This window comes from Eurypyga helias, unplaced genomic scaffold (assembly GCF_000690775.1).
Source record: "Eurypyga helias isolate BGI_N326 unplaced genomic scaffold, ASM69077v1 scaffold16451, whole genome shotgun sequence".
NCBI lineage: Eukaryota > Metazoa > Chordata > Aves > Eurypygiformes > Eurypygidae > Eurypyga > Eurypyga helias.
The window spans coordinates 81493-102182 of NW_010231635.1; the positions used below are offsets into that span (position 1 = coordinate 81493).

Genomic DNA, 20690 nt, shown 5'->3' on the forward strand with positions numbered 1-20690 from the left:
CTGTGAAACCCATTTGCTCGGCACATTGAAATAAATGGCTGCTTAGAGGGGAGGGGAGCAGCAACGTGTGCCGTTACCTTCTTTGAAAAGCCTTTGAGCAAGTCCTATTTTTTAAGATCGATTCACCTGTAGTCCATTTTTTCCTGTCTGCTGCCCTCCCGGTACAGCGTTGTTTATTTTCTAAGGAGTGCTGCCCCCTCCTGCCTGTTCCTTCTTTCCGAGTGGTGGAAAATGCAACAGGTTTTCCTTAAAAATAAGGTATCTGCTAAACTGCTGGGAGCAGGATGGAGTGATTGCATGTGTGTGGAGCTTTCAGCCAGGTGTGGATCCAACATCTGTAGGGAGATGTGGCTTTGCCAGCTGAGAATGTGTCTGGATCCAAGGAGCAGTCGGGGTCTCTCAGCCCAGCAGTGCTTGTGGTGGAGGTGAGGGGGGCTGGAAGGACTGACCCGGGGTTACTGCTGGGCTGGGGGAGAGCTGGCTTGGCGATTCGGTGATTGGTGCTCCGGCCTGCCCCGTGCCGGAGGTGCGGAGCTGTCCTGCCAGCATCAACCCAGTGCAGAACTGCTCAAGAACTGGGACACCCTGTGGGGAGCTCCCTGGAGCGGGGGGTAACCAGCCAGTGGCTCCCACCTTAGGTGTTGCCCGAATCCCATAGCAGCACGCTGTGAGGTCCCCCGCAACAGTGCAGCAGTGACCTCTGCGGACTGAGGCTCGTTAGTGCAAAATTTGGAGGTTGCCAGAGCTTTGCAACAGTTTTGAAGTGTTGCGTGCCTGCATGCAGCTGGGGGAGATTCCAGTGGCCTTTCCCAAGAAGTGTCCTGCAGACCAGGGCAGCCATACATGGGAATTCACGTTTTCATTTAAAACCTAAAAAGGAGAATAAATTCAATGGCATTGTGAGTTATTTCCAATTGGAATCATCTATTAAGTTAGGAGGGCAAAGGAGAGCTGCTTGGTGACCTATTCACACTCCACCTGCAGTGTTCTTAGTTTCAAAAGCAGTATTAATGATGAACATCTGAATGAGGCGCGTTCTTAGACAGGAAATGGCCCTCTGTCGCCGTGGAAGTGGGGTTCCTGCCCTTTTACCTTCCCGTCTCAGTTGTACTGCCAGAACAAAGTTAGTCAAAGCCTGAAAGATATCCCAGCAATATCCTAGTTGACAACCGATGAGATTAATTATTATTTTTAGTCAGCGCTGAGGATCATAAGGCTTCTGCCTGCCCAAAAATCCCGCTCCATGGAGAATCTGGCGTGTCTAAGACAACATATGGGTCGAGGGAGGGAGGTGGTGAGATGCAGAGCAACAAGAGAAGGCTGTGGGCAAGGGAAGAGCTCCTGGTAAGCGGTTTAGGATGTTTGAATCAATACAAAAAGGCTGCTGCAGTTCCCTGTGGCATCCTTCCAAGAGCTGCGTCCCGGTGGTAATGTTTCAGAAACAGCCTTTGCAGTGTAGGAATAAAGTCGGAGAGCACAGTACGATAGCCGGAGAAAGGAGGGGATGACAAATTCCTCTTCCCACTCGGCATGGGAGGATGCGACCCAGCTCTGAGTGGAACTGCTGCCTTAATTCCTTCCCTCCATCTGTTGGCGCGTGTCTCGTAGAGCAGCTGAAACGTGAGGTAGCGCTGAGCTGTCGGCGATGGGCTAACCAAACCTTGCTGCCTCGGGAGCCGCTCCGCTCGTGACCAGCTTCTGCCTTGTCGTTTCGCAGATCTCTCGGATGGAGTACGTGCACTCGAAGAACCTCATCTACCGAGACGTCAAGCCAGAGAATTTCCTTATTGGCCGGCAAGGCAACAAGAAAGAGCACGTCATTCACATCATAGACTTTGGATTGGCGAAGGAGTACATCGACCCGGAAACCAAAAAACACATACCTTACAGGGAACACAAGAGCTTAACTGGAACGGCGCGATACATGTCCATCAACACTCACCTCGGCAAAGGTCGGTGTGGTTGGTAGAGCTTCCCACGCCAAGTCCTGTAGAACTCCGATGGCAGCTCTGCGTATGGCTCACTCGAGCTGTTTGTAAGCTGCTGCGTGCTGTGATGCTGTTTGCAGTTGTGAGGCTTTTTTTCTTCCCCCCCACCTTTTTGAGGAACTGAGACAGATGAAATGTTGGAAGCCCCATAATTACAGTTTTTATTAGGAAATAAACAACTGGTAGCAATCCTGCACTGATAAAAGGCAAGTAGGCGGGTAGTAAATGATGACCAAGTAGATTTTTATAGCTCAGCTCCGTACTGGTACCTTCCAGTTTCAGGTGTTAGAGTTGGATGTTCCCTGACCTAATAATTGGTTGCAGAAAATGAATGATTTAACTGATTTTAAACCTGGCTTTCATCTCCTTTCCTCACTGCCTTCTTTCATACCAGAAGATTAAATTTCTGTTGCTGAAAGGCAAAAAACCTTATCAGATGTTTATATTCACTTAAACTCCTAAGAGCAGTAAGGTAACGGAGTATTCTCTGAGTAGGTTCCCAGCTAAGAGCTCAGGGCTTTGCTGGCTGTCGCCTCTCTTGGAGAACTCGCCCTCTGTGGGGAGAAAGGAGGGATGAGCCCAACTTCTAATTTTGGAAAACTTGGTGAAGTCAGGAAGGGATGGAGGAATGAGAAGCCGCAGTGGGAGCAGGGTAGGGAGCTGCTGGTGCCGGGGATGCGCTCTGTGGGTGGATGTGGAAAGAAGATCCGCTTGCGCTGGAAGTACACCGCGTGCCTTCTTTAGGACCCTTTGCCCTGCAGGTTCTGCAGCTCACGCCACGGCTCCTGTGGGGGAAGAGGTGGTTCTAGGTGGGTGTATTTGAGGAGGGAAGGGTCGGCTGCCAGCTGTGCAGGGACCTGTCTGCCCAGAAAGGTTTCCTGGGGCTGCTGCGTTGCTGGTGAGGCCAGCCCAGGTGGAGGCTGGTCCCTGCACGTTTCAGGACTGAGCAAAGGGAAGGAGGCTGATGGCAATTTTTCGAAGAGACGAGTGCGCTCAGTCATCTTCCCAAGAAGTTCATCTGCATCGTGGCACTGAAGTACCCAGGATGTCTTCCTTCTCTTTTCTTTTTACAGCTGTATCAGGGTGACCTGCAGGAGGTGTCGTCTCAGTTTCATTCTGCTGAGCGTTCTCACCCCCAGCTCCTTTTAAGGGTTAAATTTACTGCTGTTTCTGAAGGAAACTCATGCTGGGCAAAGGGTTGCCTTTTTCTCCTCTTGCAGATGATGCAGCATCAGGGACAGCTCACACCCAGTTGGTCGTGGCATCTGGGCTGCATGGCTAGATCTGCTCTGGGTTGCAACTTGGGAGCGTGTTTTCTGCCTGCAGGTGGAGATTTGGAAGAGAGGAGGTTGCATCAAATCGGTCTGTGAGCTGGGTGACCCCAAGCCTGCGTGACGCATCCCAGCACGGCGGCAGTCCTCTGCTGTTGCCCTCCAGATTTGTTCTGTCTCATAGCCTCCCTTGGGTTTTTTTTATACTTTTTGGTAGATTATTTTAAGGACGTATTTTCCTTTGGCTTGAGGCCCCCTTTTTTCTCCTCAGTTATAATCATAACATCTGCATGGCAACAGCAGCCAGTGTTTCACAAGGAAAAGCCGTGCTAGAAAGAGCTATTTTTGATCGGCTCTGATGTGATGAGCAGGAGAAGCAATTGGGAAAGGGTTGGCACGGTACAACATGGTAGTTCCCTGCGGCGGGTTGCAAGCCTGCCCTGCGTAGCTCAGAGGGAATAACATAATCCAGCAGCACATCACAGCTGAACCATCGGCGCTGCAGTCCGGAGAAGAACTGGGGAACTGCGTTATTCCTCCACAAATAATACTCCCACCTTTTATCTGTTCTGCCGAAGGCTGGGCAGTATGTGTTGCCACTCCTCTTGCCTTCTACCTGATCTTTTCTTTACGTATTTTATGGTTTTTTGGGAACAGGTTCTAGGTATTTTTGCACAAGGTCTGAGCTGCAGACAGCAGGTGAACTTCCTTGTGATAATTTTATCTAATAAGTGTGGCTGCTCTCAGATGCATTTCTGCAGCTGCAGCAATGATTTGTCATCTCTTCTGTTCTAGAGCAAAGTCGTCGAGACGACTTGGAAGCCCTCGGCCATATGTTTATGTATTTCCTTCGAGGCAGTCTGCCCTGGCAAGGATTGAAGGTAGGTTCGAGCTTTAGGTTTTGCCCTTTGAAACTTTGTCTGGTCTCTGCCCACATGAGAATCTGATGGGCGAAGCATGTGCAAAATCCAATCAGAAACGCTGTCCTCTCCTTTGTGTCCTTAAAGTCCAACGACAAGGCATTAACTTGACTTACAGGAAAGATTTTAAGATAGAAATACGTTACGTGTCACTTCGAGTTACCATTAGCTTAGCTGAATTGGTGCATGTCTGGAGAGAAGATTGAGCAGAGGCAGCTGAGCAGCTGGGAGGGGGTCAGCAACACGAGAGCCCTCGAGCCGCTGGAGCAGCTTTGCTGTAACGTGAAGCTGCCCTGAGCTGGAGCGCGACTGGAACAGAGTGGTTGTTTATGAAATTCCAGTTACGGCACACAGTCCCGCAGCTGCATCTGTGAAATGTGTTTACAGCAGGAGCAGTTTGATGGTTTTAGACGTGCAGATGGACTTCAGCTTGAAAAACTGCTTTTTTGGCAGAAGTATTGAGCCAGAGACACTGGACACTCAGTGCTTAGAGGTTTATGAAATGTCATGTGCAGTGTGGAGGGCTGCAAGCAATTCAGTTACAGCAACATCGTCAGCTGAATTAACGAGTAGTAAGTCATCTGCTGGCTCTGAAGCTGTTGGTAGTTGCATCTTCACTTCTCCACCGCTTTCCTGTTGATTAAGCTGCTGTGTTCAGCCTTGGAGTTGCAGCAGCTGAAGGGATTGAATTTGACCGGGTTAGAAGGTTTATTAACGAAGACAGTAACTCCTGTTCGACCAGGTAGCACCGCTGGAAAAAGGACGCCAGCTTTTGCGCTTGCAGGCCGCTCAAACAGAGCGCTGCTATGGTCAGTGGCAGTGTCTCGCGTGACGGGCCTTGTTGAGGTGCTTTGTCACCAGCTGTGCAGAGTTAGCCTCAGCTCAGCCTTATCAGACATGTGCCAGGAATGTTGGCAGCAACTCATAAAAGCAAATAAAGGGTTTTTCAAGTATTAAAGTGATTGTGAAAGAAATCAGAATCTCTCCAACTTTAAGTTCACACCTCTGTAAGTGTGTGTTATTCTAGTACATATTTTGTTTCTGGCTTAGAATTACATCTTTTGTTTCATCTGCTTTAAATTAATCCTGTAAATTACTCTAAAGTAATTCCAGGTTTAGACAAAATTTCCTCAGTTCAGTGCTGAACTTGATAAGAATTAGTTGACTGCTCTTAAAGTCCTGCGGTTTTTTAGCTCCAGGCTCTTTAGCTTGATCTAGAACGTGGCATCTTCATTCCTCTAAGCTTACACTTTTGGCCTATGCTGTCAGTACTAAAGTGTTAAGCGAACATCTAATGATGCTAATTATGCTGCTGGCAGGGCTAATTGGCGTATTTTGAAATGGTGGCAATAAAGCCTGTTCTTGGGGTGCCAACTGAAGCAGAGTTCTCTGCTTCAAGAGGGATTTAGTTGGGAAATCTAACTGAAAACTGTTTCCTTTTTCTTGATGGCCAGCTGTTTAATTAGGGCTCTCTAAGTGATAGATGCTGTGGGGGTGAAAGGAGAGGCAGTATGGGAGTAGCACGAGATTTGGGAGAAGTGTGACTGATGTAAACTAGTTATCTATGCGGCGGCATTCTGTTATACCCAGTAAAACCCAAATTGCCCATGTGATTTACCTACTTCTACAGTTATTTATGAGTAACTGTACAGTTTTTGGTTGACGATGGCTCTGAGCCTCGGACAGGATGCTGATGTGCAGCCATGGTATGTGCAGCCGTGCTTTCTTGTCCCATGAAGGCTTCCCTGTAGGGTCCTCAGGACTGGGCTGGGAAGAAATTGGCCTTGTAAGACACTAACAGGTGTCCTTCCTTCCGAGTACTGCAGAGGTTTTGAATGTGTCCCTGGATGTTCTTCACTGATAGCACATGGAATGTATAGTGAGGATTCAGCAGGGTAAGACAGCATTCCTAATAGTGTAGCCTAGGATGCAGCTCAGTTACAAGTAACGTCTTCTGATACCACCCAGAATCGGTATTAAATACCTTGTTTTTCTCCCCATACAGCATGTCGTTTATCACATGGTTGAACTCTTTCTCCACAACTGTTTTGTCTTTGTGCGCTACAGGCTGACACCTTAAAAGAGAGGTATCAGAAGATTGGGGACACAAAGAGAAACACTCCGGTTGAAGTTCTCTGTGAGAACTTTCCAGGTAAAGCCCTGATGGGACCACTTGAGTGCAGTTGGACATACCTTGTTAACGATGATGGCAGAAAGTATTTGGATGATGTGTATCCATGATATGTTCTCTGTGTATGCAGGAAAGCAATTCATTACCTTCACACCAAACACTGTTCTGTGTGCGCCAGGTAAATTAACGTTGGAGCCTTCCTTCAGAGTCTTGGTTTCAGTAGAATCATAGAATCACAGACTGGTTTGGGTTGGAAGGGACCTTAAAGACCATCCAGTTCCAACCCCCCTGCCATGGGCAGGGACACCTTCCACTAGACCAGGTTGCTCCCAGCCTCATCCAGCCTGGCCTTGGACACTTCCAGGGATGGGGCATCCACAGCTTCTCTGGGCAACCTGTCCCAGTGCCTCCCCACCCTCTCCGGGAAGAATTTCTTCCTGATATCTAATCTAAATCTCCCCGCTTTCAATTTAAACCCGTTACCCCTTGTCCTGTCACTACAGACCCTTGTAAAAAGTCCCCCCCAGGTTCCTTGTAGCTCCCTTCAGGCACTGGAAGGTGCTATAAGGTCTCCTCGGAGCCTCCTCTTCTCCAGGTATTCAAGGCTGTGACTGATGTAATGACGTTGGGCAGCACAGTGCTCTGGGCAGCCATACCCTAGTTGTTGCTGGAGCTCAGGGGCGCCACGGGATGCCCACCAACATCTCCTGCTTTCCTTCCCCAGATGAAACGCTGTGGCTCTTTTCAACGTCTGTGTGAGCAGACACACACATGGCAGGTTCAGTGAGTTGGCATTTACTGTACAGTCTGGTTTAGTGTTTGGTTTTATACAGATGTATAGAATAGCTGTGGAACTCGCATCTGAGGTGGAGCAGCAGCTCTCTGGAGCAGAGGTGGGACTTCCATCTTTGCTTGAGAAGTGTTTGAATTGATTTGCGTTGTGGACTCTTGCTAAAACCCACTACTTTTACAGGCAAAGCCAGAGGTAGCAGCAGCGGCCCAGGCAATTCTCTCACAGCGTGATGTGCTAGAACACAGACCTTGGTTTATAACAACCCATTCAGAATAAAAGCAGACTATTATTAGACTTTGAGCAGGGCAGGAGGGCTCTGGAAAGCTGAGTGAGATTCATCTAGCAATAGAAGTCTGCTGAGTAGGTCACCGAGGGTGAAGACTTGTTGGATATCCTCGGCTTCTGTCAAACTCTGTGGCTCAGCAGAGCCTGGACAACTCCTGGCACTGGCAATCTGTCCCTCAGCCCAACTTTAAGCACCAACCTTGAGCCTAGTGCCATGGAAAGCCTCGTTGAATTGAAAAGCGTATTTCCAGTGTGTGTGTGGGCTCTGAGAGGCTTGTAAGTGGTGGAGCTCATATGTGAGCAGAACTGACACTGCTGCTTTTTTCCCCTTCTCCAACAGAGGAGATGGCCACGTACCTCCGTTATGTTCGGCGATTAGACTTCTTTGAGAGACCAGACTACGATTATTTACGAACCATCTTCACAGAGCTGTTTGAAAAGAAAGGCTACACCTTTGACTACGCCTATGACTGGGTCGGCAGGCCAATTGTAAGTTGTCCCTGCAAAATGCAGTGCCTTGCCTTCCAGGTGCTTCTTCCCCCACCACCTGGCTTTTTGTTCCCGATAATCCCAATTGATGCCAGTGAGCTTAGGATCAAATCTTTCACTTCTGTTCTCTAGTTAGCATGGACTCAACATAGTGAGATGTCCTGACATTCTGTTCAGGGAGCTCTTGCAGTGCCCTGAAGTTCCCCTCAGGGGCAGAAGGCCCCTTCCCACTTCTTTGGGCTTGCCCTCGTGGAGCATTCAAACCCCATTTTCCCACCTGAGGTAGTGAACACGAGTAGACTTGTCTCTCGTCTAGCACAGGATTTGGGACCAATATCTAAAGACATTGGACTTCAAGCAGGAGAGCGTGCTTGCTGCCTCAGCACTGAATGGTGGAAGACCTCTGTAATGGTCAAGTCCTCATGGAGACCTACAGGAGGTCTGGGCAGGGCTCTGATGGATGCTCAGTGAATGGTAACAGCAAACCAGGTCTCAGCTCAAAAGATCTTAGAGCTTACCCTCCTCTGGAGGCTGAACCAGCCCTTTATAGCACATGGCAAGGAAATGTGGGAGTAACCAAGTTCCATGACACCAGATGGACCATAATCGTGATCTCGTTGTGTCACGTCTGTTGTCAAAAGCCCAAGGAAATATGGGAGTAACCAAGCTCCATGTAGCAGTTCCATGACACCAGATGGACCATAATTGTGATCTCGTTGTGTCACGTCTATTGTCAAAAGCCATTTATACTGGAGAAGCCCGTGGCCAAAAGATGTGTCGTGGGCAGATCTGACAGAAAAGACTAAAGCTCTTCCGCTGGCTGCCTGTCGCTTACGTTTTGTGTCATTCTGCTGATAGCCTTCTTGCTAATGCCCACCGCCGCACACCGGCAATGGCACCTCTAGATTGATTGTCACTGATGCCACATCAAATGCCTTCGGTGCTAAACTTGGTACCGTTGCCAGTGATTTACCCTCCCGACTATATTCAGCATTGCCAATGTTTACTGTGCCCAAAAGAGTTCATCTTCATAAGAAATCATTCCCTTTGTGAATCATGATTTTTCTCCTCATTCTTGTTTAATTACAAAGGCAATTGATACAAAGCACCTTGTAAGACAAGCATGCTATTGCTGACAACGGCAGCGGTTGCTATGGAGATTCTGAGTTGTGAGCAGGGATTATGACTTTGGTGAGAATAGAGCAGATGAAGCTTTAACGCGTCTTGTTTCCATGCAAGCGTGATTTTTAAAAGTGGCAAGATGGTGAGGAAAACAAGGATGTATGTTTTCAGTTGTGAAAATCCTATGTGAGACACATTAGGTGTCATCCGACAGCAATGCAGACACCTAACTACATCTTTCTAACTCATTTTTATACAAGACATTTGGTGCTGCTGACCAGCATCAGATCACACGCCCATCAAATCGTGGGGATTTTATAGCCCTGGCTGTAATTCTCCTTGGTTATCATCAGTACCTTTGGGCAGTGTTTGATGTTCTGTTGCTTCTACCCGATGGGAGCCAGCCTGACGAGTTGGGTTTGTGCGTGCGTGTGTTGGGAGAGGGAGCATCATCTTCAGTACTGGCTTCATCCCAACAAATGCCTTGTTTTCCAGCCTACTCCGGTGGGATCTGTTCACGTAGATTCTGGAACATCTGCAATAACAAGAGACAGCCACATCCACAGGGATCGACCATCGCAGCAGGCCCTTCGCAATCAGGTGCGTTGCTCACAACTCCTTCGGCAGTGCCGTGTTGTTTGGCACTCTCTGAATTCCTCTTGAACTGGGGCTGATTCGTGCCTTGGTCACAGCAAGCGCAGTTCCTGCTTAATTTAGGGATTGTGATTTGAGCAGAATTTTGTCAAAGCAACAGGTTGCTGAAATACTGTATTGGCCAGTGGAATTCCTCAGGTTTGTGAACCAAGTGGAGTACAATTTGGAATGGGTCATTTTTCTGTAGTTTGTGGGTAAGCTGTTTAAGTCTACTCTCCATCCTGGTCAGACTACCAGACCACTTTGGCCAACAGTGGTTTTTTGGGTGCTTTTACTCATAGCACAGGGACGGACGGTGGAGTAGACCAGCAGCTGTGGCCATGGCAGCCTGCTCCCAAGTGCCCTCTTCCCGTGGACCGTGGAGCTGCAATAAGGATGTGTGTCCCGTGTAGGCACAGTATATCCTTCTCTGGGTGTCCAGTTCACGGCATGATTGTTGCAGAGCATGAATGACTGCTAGGATAGGGTCCCTTGGGAAGGCTGGGCATCACGATCTGGATGAACTGACAGTTTTTGAATTTGAATGTCCCCATTTTTTCCTTTCTAGTTGTAATATTTTGTTGGTGTTGAGAGGTTGGATTTTCTGTATTAACAGAACTGATCAGAAGTCCAGTAGATCTCCAACTGCCGGCTCCTAGCTAGAGCTGTTGGTGCTCTTGCTTCCCAGTGAGTGGTTCTGGGCTCGCTCTGCTCCTCTAACCGCTGTGTGCCGTTCTAGCTCCTTGCCTGCCAGCTCTGCTCCCACTCAGCTCACGGGAGCTGGGGTTCCTGGGTGCAGAATCAGGTGTGAGATGTAATAACCTGTCTGGGCTCAGCTTTCCTTTGTATGGTAGAGCCACTAATGTAGACTAGAATACATCTCCAGCCATCAGCTATAATCAGGGTGGATGCCCCACGTTAGACGCGGCGCTTGTAGGAAGCGGGATTGTTTGGAGCACGTGTGCGGTACTGTACTTATGCATGCTCAGTAGTGTGGACTGGTCTGTGAGTACTAGTGAAATAATCTGCTTTAGTATGTTGCCTGATTAATGCATTAACCCCCCCTTTGTGGGTGGCAGTCTCTAGTTGTCTGCTTTGACGACAGACCTTCACGCCACGTGCGTATGAGGCATCTTGTTTCCTTCGGACAATGACGCCTGGCTTCATTTTCAAGCATGTTCCTTCACAAATTATAGTATGTAGCCCAGAGAAATCGGTCCTTCTCCCAAAATACTATGCAGGCAGCCTTCAGTCCTTGTTCTTCTGAGCGTATGGGATAGTCCTGGTGCTGTGTTGCATGGCAGCTTTTGTCAGTGGTTTTTTTACCTAACCGTTATTTGGGATGCTGAATTATATTCCCAGTACACAGGGAAGATCAGGTTCTTCTCACCAGAACATAAACAACTCTCTTCTGAGGGATGTTGCTTTTAAATGTTGAGCAAATCATTTCTCTAAAGGAAAAAGCAGAAAAAATAAACGTCTGGAGCAGTGAATTGGAGGCGTGGGTTTGGGTCAAGTGACTGCCTTGATCTCCAGATTTAATTGCCTTATTTTTGTTCCCAAGTGCAACAATGCAGATTCTCTTTTATGCTATTTGGTTTCCAGTGAAGCTGCTGGTGAGAGGCTGGTCTCCTTTCTGGAGCCTTCTCCTCTAGGAAGTGCAGATTCTGCCTGTCTGTCGAAGATGGGTGGGCCCTGCCCCCCGTGTCCTTAGGTGCCAGTCTTGTCTGGCAGTCGGTTAGCTGGGAGGAAGGTGATGAGTGTTAAGGGGAACCTGATGCTCTCAAATTTCACGGGTCTCCCTTCCTCATGTCTCTGCTCGGGTTGCGTTTTGGGCAGCTCAGCTCAAACCTGCTTCAAAACCAGTTTGTCACGTACGTGGATATAGGGCTAAAAGACAAAAATCTGGCTCTTGTGGCTGCTAAAGCCTTTCCTCGAGACTGCTTCCAGGCTCCTAGGCGGAAGCTTGCTTCTCCTGACATCACTGACGTAGCGTGGTACTGCTTCATCGCCTGGGCCACTCAAGCAATCTGATGGCGTAATGCTTTGGAAGAAGCAGCACTCAAAAATCTGTCTTCTAGTAGCTTTTGAAATCTACATTTAAATTCTCCAGTTGTTTGTAATCTTGTGACTTGCAGCCATTAATAAAATACTCCAAAGAAGTGCTTCTCCTCTGAACGTCACCAAGTACAGAAGGCGTAAGCAGCGTCTCAGGCTGTCGGGAGGAATGTGTAATAAGGAGACTTAATAGGAGAAGCCTGGACAAGACCACCTCTAGGGAAATGCTACCTAGGGTCTGGATTTGGTGCCTTCTTGGAAGGAGGAGCAGCACTGTGGGTCAGGCACTCCAGGAGGGAGTCAGAGGTCGTGTGCCAAGGGAACAATAGTGAATGTTTTATGAAATGCCGGGAGACTTTGGTTTTTGTTCCGCTTCCTCTTGCGGGTGCTCCTAGTTAAACAACAATTTGCTGGTTAGTGTCAAAGTTTAGTTTTTGAGGCCTTTCTCTTGTGTGGAGCTGCTTGCAGTCTTTCTTTTTTTCCTTGCTTTTGTGGTGGCAGTGAGTCCTGTGGCTTCCGACTTGCTCAGACCAGGGCGCGGGCTCATGGTCTGTGACACGAAGCAGTGCTGGGGAAGGGCAGGGCCTGGGCACCACTCTTGGGTTAGCTCCCTTAGCTTCACTGCTGATAACCTGGTGTTTATTCCCTGTTCAGCATCCCTCCTGCCAGGTGTGTGCACGCTAATAATTTAGTTGCCTGAAGTTTGCATCTGTTGGGGATACAGAAGAAACTGTTAGCGAAAGTTTCTTATCTACTTTTCTGCAGAAAACCAAAAAGCCACCAACCCTCTCTCCAGTCAAGCAGGTGTGGTGGATGTTTCCTTCAGCACTGTGCAGGTGAATCAGTGTGTGGAACTGGCTTTTGGTGAAATAAGACGTGGCTTTGTTTTTATGTTGCAAATTTGAGTTATAAAATAAAACGTGTTTTGGGGAGGTTGAGCTTGTGTATCCAATCTTGCTGCCGTGCCAAGTGCTCTGGTGTGCGTGACCGGACAGACGTAGCTGAGCATACTCTCGGTGTGCTTATTTCTATGCCAAAACCTGTGGAAATGAAGCCTGTAAAGACATAACTTCCTGAATAGATCTGAGCTTTCCCTTGGTTTAGCAGCTAGCAGAGAAGTCATCCTGCAGTGGATTACTGCAGACACTGCTGAAGTGAAGTATGAAGTGCACTTTGTGAAGAGAAATTTTAGGCCAGCTAAAAGTTTAAATGCCTTGCTTTTTGCAGAGAAACTAACTCACTAACAAACATCCTTTTATTTCTTCCCCTCATTCACCTTTTGCCCTCTCTTCTGTCTCTCTCGTGCTTCTGAACTTGTGATCAGGCGTCATCAGATCGCCGAGGGGAGTGGGAGATCCAGCCAAGCCGGCAGACGAATACCTCGTACTTGACATCTCATTTGGCTGCAGATCGACACGGAGGATCAGTACAGGTACCTCTTCCTCTTGATGTGTACAGCTTCGATGCGTTAAATCCCCTCAATTCTCCTCAAATTGCAGTACCATTACGGTCAGGGGAGCGATCAAACAAGCCGGTTTGGTCCTGTCCTCTAGGTAATGCTCAAGCCTTGGTTTTGTGGGACCCAAGCTGTGATGGCCAACACCACCGCCGTTACCGCTTCAACAAAGCTTTTCCTCTGGGAGCTATTTTGAACTCAGGATTTGTCAAATGTAACACAGAAAGGAATGTATATTAGCAGGTCTGGTCTGTAACGCACCCCTCTGTCCCCACCCTGGGGATGTTCTTTAGTAAGAGGCAGCTGAAATAAGGTCTGTTACACAAAAACCTCATAAATGTTAGGAAAAGAGTTGAGCTGTTCCAGTTCAAGCTTGCGAGGTTCTAGTTGAATTAGCCTCATGGAAATCTGGGAGTGTCGGACCGGGGAAGTGCACAGGGTAGCGAGTAGGCTGTACAGCCACTTCTCCCTTCAGATGTGGTGACCCTGTTCTCTTGCTCCCTGGTGCCCGTGCCCCGTTTTGCACCAGCACCAGCGCAGGTGTAAGGGCATGGTGGCTGCAGGGTGGATCTCTGGGTGATTGCACTGTGCGAGCTGGATGAGCAGAGAACGCACGACAATGCCAAACAGCATTAAAAGTGGCACTACAGCTAAATTTTTTAAATCCCTGAAATCCTGTTCATGAAACCATTCCTGCCTCAGGTGGTCACTCAGGCTCGCTGAGGGAGTTTCTTGCTCTAGTGCCAGGGTGGCTGGATGTGCTAGAGCAAGTGTCGTTCCAGCAAACAAGAACTAACAGTGCTGGCGAGGTGAGGTCTTTGGCAGAGGTTTGCCTGCGAGAGCCGGCTCCGGTGTCGGACACAACACTCTGAAATTGGCTCTGGTGAAATGGGGATTAGTGCCTGGGACAGAGCTGAGCTGAGGGGACGGGAAGTGCAGCATGCCCCAAGTGAAATGCTGCTTAGGTTGAAAATATTAGCTATTCCTGATACTTGGTTGGAGTCAATGAACTTTTGGCTTGATTAGCCACGTTCCTTTTTTCATTTAAAGGTATTTTACTGAGTAGCAGAGAAACTGAAAGATAAGGAGGAACTAATCTATGTGTAGCTCTGACCTGGGATCTGAGCAGACAGTAAACTGGAGAAGCATTCAAGGTCAGGTTAGACAGGGCTTTGAGCACCCTGACCTAGTGAAAGACGTCCCTGCTCATGGCAGTGGGGTTGGACTAGATGATCTCCGCAGGTCCCTTCCAACCCAAACCATTCTATGAATTCAGCTCTGTGTAAGTGCAGAGTGTGGGGTTTGATTGGTATTGTTCTACGTACTGCGAATAGTTTCCTTGCCCAAAGCCAGCATGAGCTGTCTCCCCACAAACGGTGCTTTGCCAGAGTAGCTACAGGAGTAAGGCCATCCTAGTCTGAAATGGGCAGGGAGCGTTGCCTACCTGTGCAGTTTGCGAGCCTCTGTGTGCCACTGGAAGCATTAAAATCCTGCTTCTCTGCAGCTAAGAGCAGGAAATCTGCTGCTGTGCGTGGCTGCTGGGCTGCAGCCGTTTAAATTGTTTCTCAACGGACGCCCAGCTCATGCTGAACCCTCGGGAGGTCAGTAGCTTCAAGTGGCCGTTTCCTTTAAGGCAACGGTTGAATTTGCCACATGAAAATGAAGTGGCAGCATGTAAGGGGAAAAAAAGGAGGAAAATCAAAGCCTTTTGTAAAATGAGATTTGAAAAGTAGCTGGAGAAAGTGTGGGAAGATCACTGGGAATAGCACAATTAGGTGCTAGCATAGCCGTGTGGGAAGTGTGAGGGTCTGGATAACCTCGCTGGGCCTGCAGTGTGACGAGCCTGCGAAGGGCAGTGCAAAGGGAACCCAAGGGGTTGTCACTCCACGAGAGCTCTGAAAACCACGTGAGCCGAGTCCTGACATGTCTTGGCAGAGACTGGCGACAGAACTTGAGCTGCAGAAACAGCGGGTGCTGGTAGAACTTCAGTGTTTGAAACAAACATGGATGGATGCACTGAATGGTGGGAGGACATCTGCTGCAGTGGCTTCCTTCCCTTCAGCTCTGGTGGGCAGGTCATCCAGAGCCACCGGGAAGACTGGGTAGCCCCTTGACCCCCTGCCATGGGAAATACCTCCTTTTACATTGCAGAAGGGCAAAGAGGTGGAGCAGGAAGGGAACCAAGCGAGCAGCTCCAGGCCTTCACAGCAACACGCAGCAACCTGTCCTACCCTCCAGATGGAGTGCGGAAGGGCCGACCGAACTTCGGTCCCACACAGGTTTCTTTGGCAATAGCAGTGATGAATTATCCAGAAAATTAGGTGCTCTCCTGGCGAATGCAGACCTGGTAGCAGCTGGGGATTTGGATGGTGATCCTTAGAACGGAGATGCTGAAGTAAGCCGTAATGTCAGCCGTGAAGCAGAACGAGATGAGAGACCGTATCGGTAGCTTTCGGGTGAAGATGTAATTCTAGAAACTGTCTGTGTAAGGAGTAAGCCTCTGGGGGCTCTGGAGTGACTTCGTCCCACAGTACTGGCAGGCAGCAGGACTGAGTCGCTCGCCTGTAAAAGTGTCAGGAGAAAACAATGAACATAATGCAGTTGGTGTGTATATAGGTCTGTCACGCTGGGGTTACGCCTCCCAAATTGTGTAGCCTCCCAAAGATGCAAGACCTGCGCTGGGCACAGGAGTGTGAGCTAGTGAGCACCGTCCCCTGTCTGCTCTTCTGCTTGGGATCAAGCAGCTGGTCTCTCCAAACCAGGCACATGATTCAAAGGCATCCAAGGAATCTGACAGCCTGCTAAGAGGGTGGCAAAGAGACAGGAGCAAGCGGAAGTCATTCCACAAGTTTCTCATTCCCACAGCGTCCCTTGTCCTGGTGGGTGGAGATGCATCACGTGCAAGGGGGCTTCGTTAACGGGGTGTTCACTTGTGTTTCAGGTGGTGAGCTCGACCAATGGGGAGCTGAACGTGGACGACCCGACGGGGGCACACTCCAACGCACCAATAACAGCGCAGGCGGAGGTGGAGGTGGTGGAGGAAGCTAAGTACGTTTGCTTTACAAACAGGCTTTCCACTGGTGTGGTCCTCGATCCTCCTCCGGGGAAACGAGTGGGGATGTTTACCTGTGGTGAAGTACTCGATGCTCGTGTCCCATGCCCTTGTCCTTGCATATTGCTGCTTTTGTGCATGGTGCCTTCAGTGCTGCCGCTGCTTCTTTTTCACACCTGTCATGGCTGGAGAACATAACTCTGACTCAGAGCATGTACCGCAAGATAGACAGTAGCACAGATACCAAGATAATGTGAATTGATTTCAGGAATCCCGGTGAGCCTCCCCTGTTCCAAAAGGAGAACACGCTGTACTCACGTGCTGAGAGTGTAGGAGTAGCTTGAGCACAGCTCAGTGAAGAGATTGTGGGTCTGAAAGTTAACACTTTTATTTCTGGCTGCAAGAGGTGATGCCAGGTATTCAGAATGGTCCAAAAGTAACCCTTGCAGGGACAGGTAGTTCTCTCTGTCAGTCCTCACGGACCAGCCCAACAGAAGCGGAGTGAGAGAAACCAGAAGCAGCCCTCCTGCTCGGGGGGAAGAGCATGCTCCCTCTGAGCTGACCTCTCCTCTGTAGCTTGTGGGCAGGAGTGAGAACGGATGCACAGAGTTGCTGCTTTGACCATTTCGGCCTCCTTTGCACATGTGCTGCACCTGGCACCATCATGTCACCTTTTGCATGATCCTCAACATGGGGCCTTCTCGCTGCCTCTGAACTAGACCAGGACACTCGCAGGTCACAGTCGAATCCTGACACTCCCTGTGCGCGGGGTAAATAGGCCTCGGGGGCTGCCTTTGAACTGGTTGGTGCCGTTGCCCAACTGCCTGGTTATAATTTGCCTGGATGACACCGGCGTTGCTTGTCCCACATTGTTTGTCTCGGCCTCTGTGGGAACTTCTGTTAGGAACGGCGTGTGGGAGGGTGAGGAGGAACGCTGGCAGGCGTGAGAAAGGGTGTGTGATGCTCCCTAAGCATGCGTCAGTCTGAAGCCAGTGCTGGTTGTCCTGAAGGTCTTCTCCTGTCTATTCCTCTGTTCCTCGGGAAGCACTTGCGGGTGATCTTGCTCGCTGGTACCTGGCCTGGCTGTGATCCTGACAGCAACGTACCCAAGCAACAGAAACGCTTTCTCCTCCCAGCCAAAGGAGCGAGCCTTGGTTTTGGTGCAGGCTCCTCATCAAGTACGGTGGGGTGGGGGAGATCCTGAGGCGCAGCTTGCGGATTGGGCAATACTCCTCTTACGCATGGGTAGTGCGGCATGCAGAGACCACCAGTTTGGCGTCACAGGCTCTCTCTTGGTCAGATTAAAGTGGGTCAACCCCAGGCACGTGGCTTGGGGTTGCTCCTAGGAAGGACAGGGCGAAATCCCACCCTTAACAGTGCCCGATACAACAACCCAGTGCAAGGAAGAGCCAGCATTTAAGTCAGGACCACCTTCAGCCTGTTTCTGCAGCGCCTTGTTCAGCAAGGCCGGCGTCCAGACCCCAAACAGGGGGAGTGTCAAGACAGGTGAAACAGAGCATGCAAGGGCTGTGATTCCCAAGCCATGTCTCACAACACATGGAACTCTTCTGTCTCCCTCCAGCCCCTGTTGGTATGGTCACAAATCAGTTTTGGAGGTGCTGGGGAGCAGAGCACGGGCTGCTGTGCACTGGCAGGTTTGGGGTGTCTTGTAATTCCCCAGTGTAGTCCACTTTGTTCCTCTTGCCACAGGGTGGGCTGACTTCATCTTCCCTTGCATCTGTGATCCTAAATCCACACAGATATGTATGAAGGGCAAAGGACTTCTGGATTCTGCTCTGGAGTAAAGTGGGCCAGAAAGCGCTAGAAGAAGCTGGAGTTGGGGCTCTCAGTTTGGAGACAAGATGCAGTAGCAGAAAGGTCTTTCCCTGGCACTCCGGGCAGGCAGAGGAGCTGTGTGAATGCTTCTGCTTTGGGGTGCGCTGGAGACAAGCTCCTGATCCTGGCCGTGACTTTTGCTGGAGGGCCGGTCCCAGGCGTGGCTCCACGACCTGGCCCTTCTGTCGCTGAAGCTGCAGGGGACATGAGCAGATTCCTCTCCTGGTGGTCCCAAGCCCCTGTCTGATCCCAGCCCCAGATAAGAGCCTCACGGGGCTGGTGCCTTCCTGGAAAATAGGGGGTGTTTGTCAGAGGCCTCCAGACCCTGGAAAACGTGGCGCTTCTCAGCGGCACCATGGCAAGGGCAGAGGTGGTATGAGGGCTGGGGGCGGGCGGCGGGCAGGCATGGTGTGTGTCTGCCAGTCTGCACTGCATGTTTGCATGGCTGCAGTGACATGCTTTCATCCCACCTCTGTGAACTAATTGCTCTTTCTTCCTTTCTGTGTTTTTTCTCTACACTCTCTGTAGCTGCCTGAAAATGCTCAACTTGTGGTGAGTCCCTCTCTCCAGTCCACATGCAAGGGGGAGCGGACCAGACTAGACTGGGGTTGGCAAAATCAAACCAACAAAACCCTAAAAGGCACAAAGTCAAAGCCAACCCAGAGCTGTTTTGATTTTAGGACCGTGCTGAGGACCACTTGCATTACTGGGGAGGGTGTGGGTTATGTCTGAGCGGCCGCATTAGGCCGAACAATTCGGCTGATCTCTGAACCGATGGATGCAAAAGATGGATTTTAATCCTTTCCTATTTGGCTTACCATCTCCACCAAACTGTTACGTCCATGAGCAGATGATGTCTAATGGAGTTGGGCAGAGTCGGGATCGGGCTTGCCAAGCATCTTGCAGGAATTCCTCATGCAGACGGTTACGAAGGGAAAACCCTGCGCTGGGTATCAAGGGGAGGGGGACGGTTGCTTCCTCAGAGGGTTTCCTCTTGAAGAAGCACAGACCAGGGCCTGTATGGTTTGAGAGGATGGGAAGACGTGGCCATGGAACCCTCCTTAGCGACAGAATCCCAGCCAGAGCCCCTGTGTGGGGAGGGGAGGGGTTGCTTCCTCAGAGGGTTTCCTCTTGAAGAAGCACAGACCAGGGCCTGTATGGTTTGAGAGGATGGGAAGACGTGGCCATGCCATCTCCAAAAACGCTGCAGCTGCCAGCCGAGAGTGCAGGTGAACTGGCTTCTGCAGGAAAGAAGGGGCGGAGGGGTTGGGATTAGAATCATAGAATCACAGGATGGTTTGGGTTGGAAGGGACCTTGAAGATCATCTAGTTCCATCCCCCTGCCATGGGCATTTGCACTGTTCCAAGCCCAGCTCAGCCATAGGTACCGTTCTGTTGGGGTTTTGAGGCCACAGCTGTCATGTCCTGCTCTCGAGGTGTCCCGTGGAGATGTTCACTTTCTCCCTCGGCCCTTGGGGAATCCACGTACCCAATAAGCACAGGACCAAGCGGAGACTTGGATGAGGAGTTCGTAGGTCCCAGGGAGGGCTGATGGTCGAGAATGGCTGTGGAGTGAGGTGACAAAGCCCGTGTGCGGTGAGGAATGTCCTTGTTAGATGGGAGACTGACCGCCTCTGCCCTGCTTTCCATAGGCATCGCCTCCAATACCTCTGGCATCTCTGGCTTCTCTGTATGTCGTAGTCTGGGGCTGTTCTCTTGGGCATTGTCTGCATGCAGAGAGATCACGTTCTGTAATTGTCAGCCTGCCTTATTCTTTTATTTTGGTGTTGCCTCTGCCTGTCTGAACTGCCAGGACTTCCTTTCCTGAACCCTTCCCTGGACCTCTGAGTAACAGCCTAAAAAGGCAGTCACAAGGAAAACCAGCCAGAATTGAGTCAGCTCCTTCATTTGGTGCCCAAGGAAACGAGTGCTGCTCAGCCCTCTTCTTCCCTTACCCACTGCATGCGGAATCCTAACTCGTGCATTTTCCATCCTCTCTCCCCGTAACGTCCCCTCCTTACTCACCATTGCCCAAGTCACGAAGGGAGGTGGCTGCTGTGGGGCAGAAATACTGCGGCAGGTTAAAGCAGGAGAGGGTGGCAGATGGCCCGGGACTATAAAACTGCAAGACCAGTCCTGGGGTGGGGGGTGAGAGCGCCAGCCGTGCACAGGAGCTGGGGTGGGATGGTGCTTCAGGCTGCACGCTGCAAACATCAGGCTAGGTGGGTAGTCGTCACCGGTCGCTCTAAGCCCACGTTCCTGCCAGGACGAGCTCCATGTTTTCTCCCGGCTCACCTCCAAGCGGAGCCCGTTTAGGGACCTAAAGACAAAACTTCTGTGGCAGGCCAGAACATGTGGTGGGAGGTGGCTGTGGCCGTTTGAGCCCTCTGTGTTGTAGGGGGTTTCAGTCTCCCCAGCAGACGATGTGTGCTGCCCGGCCTGGCTCACAGCGGGGTGGCGGTCACCCATCGCACTCGCACCCCGTGTGAAGGCTCGCACATCCAGCGGCACGCACGAGCACTGATCTGTTCCTCCAGCTCCGAGAGGTGTAATGCCAACGTTTCAGAGCCACGGAGGACCCAGCGGAAAATAATTTGGTGAAGTTGTTACAGTGTTTTTTGAATGCTTTTTGTCTGGCTGTTGGTAAAAGATGCTT

The 20690-nt window shown here is 50.2% G+C and overlaps 1 protein-coding gene across 4 annotated transcripts in view; it reads left to right on the plus strand.

The window, feature by feature from the left end:
* LOC104516725 (casein kinase I) overlaps positions 1-20690 on the plus strand; it is an 83981-nt gene that overhangs the window by 61546 nt on the left and 1745 nt on the right. Inside the window, exons 5-12 of one of the 4 annotated variants that reach the window (XM_010161154.1) lie at positions 1718-1952; positions 4055-4140; positions 6247-6331; positions 7729-7877; positions 9495-9599; positions 13015-13122; positions 16088-16194; positions 18563-18586. In XM_010161154.1, coding sequence (XP_010159456.1) covers positions 1718-1952; positions 4055-4140; positions 6247-6331; positions 7729-7877; positions 9495-9599; positions 13015-13122; positions 16088-16194; positions 18563-18586 — 899 coding nt within the window. The remainder of the gene's footprint in view (positions 1-1717; positions 1953-4054; positions 4141-6246; positions 6332-7728; positions 7878-9494; positions 9600-13014; positions 13123-16087; positions 16195-18562; positions 18587-20690) is intronic. The other 3 variants (XM_010161155.1, XM_010161156.1, XM_010161157.1) reach the window with 3 other exon arrangements.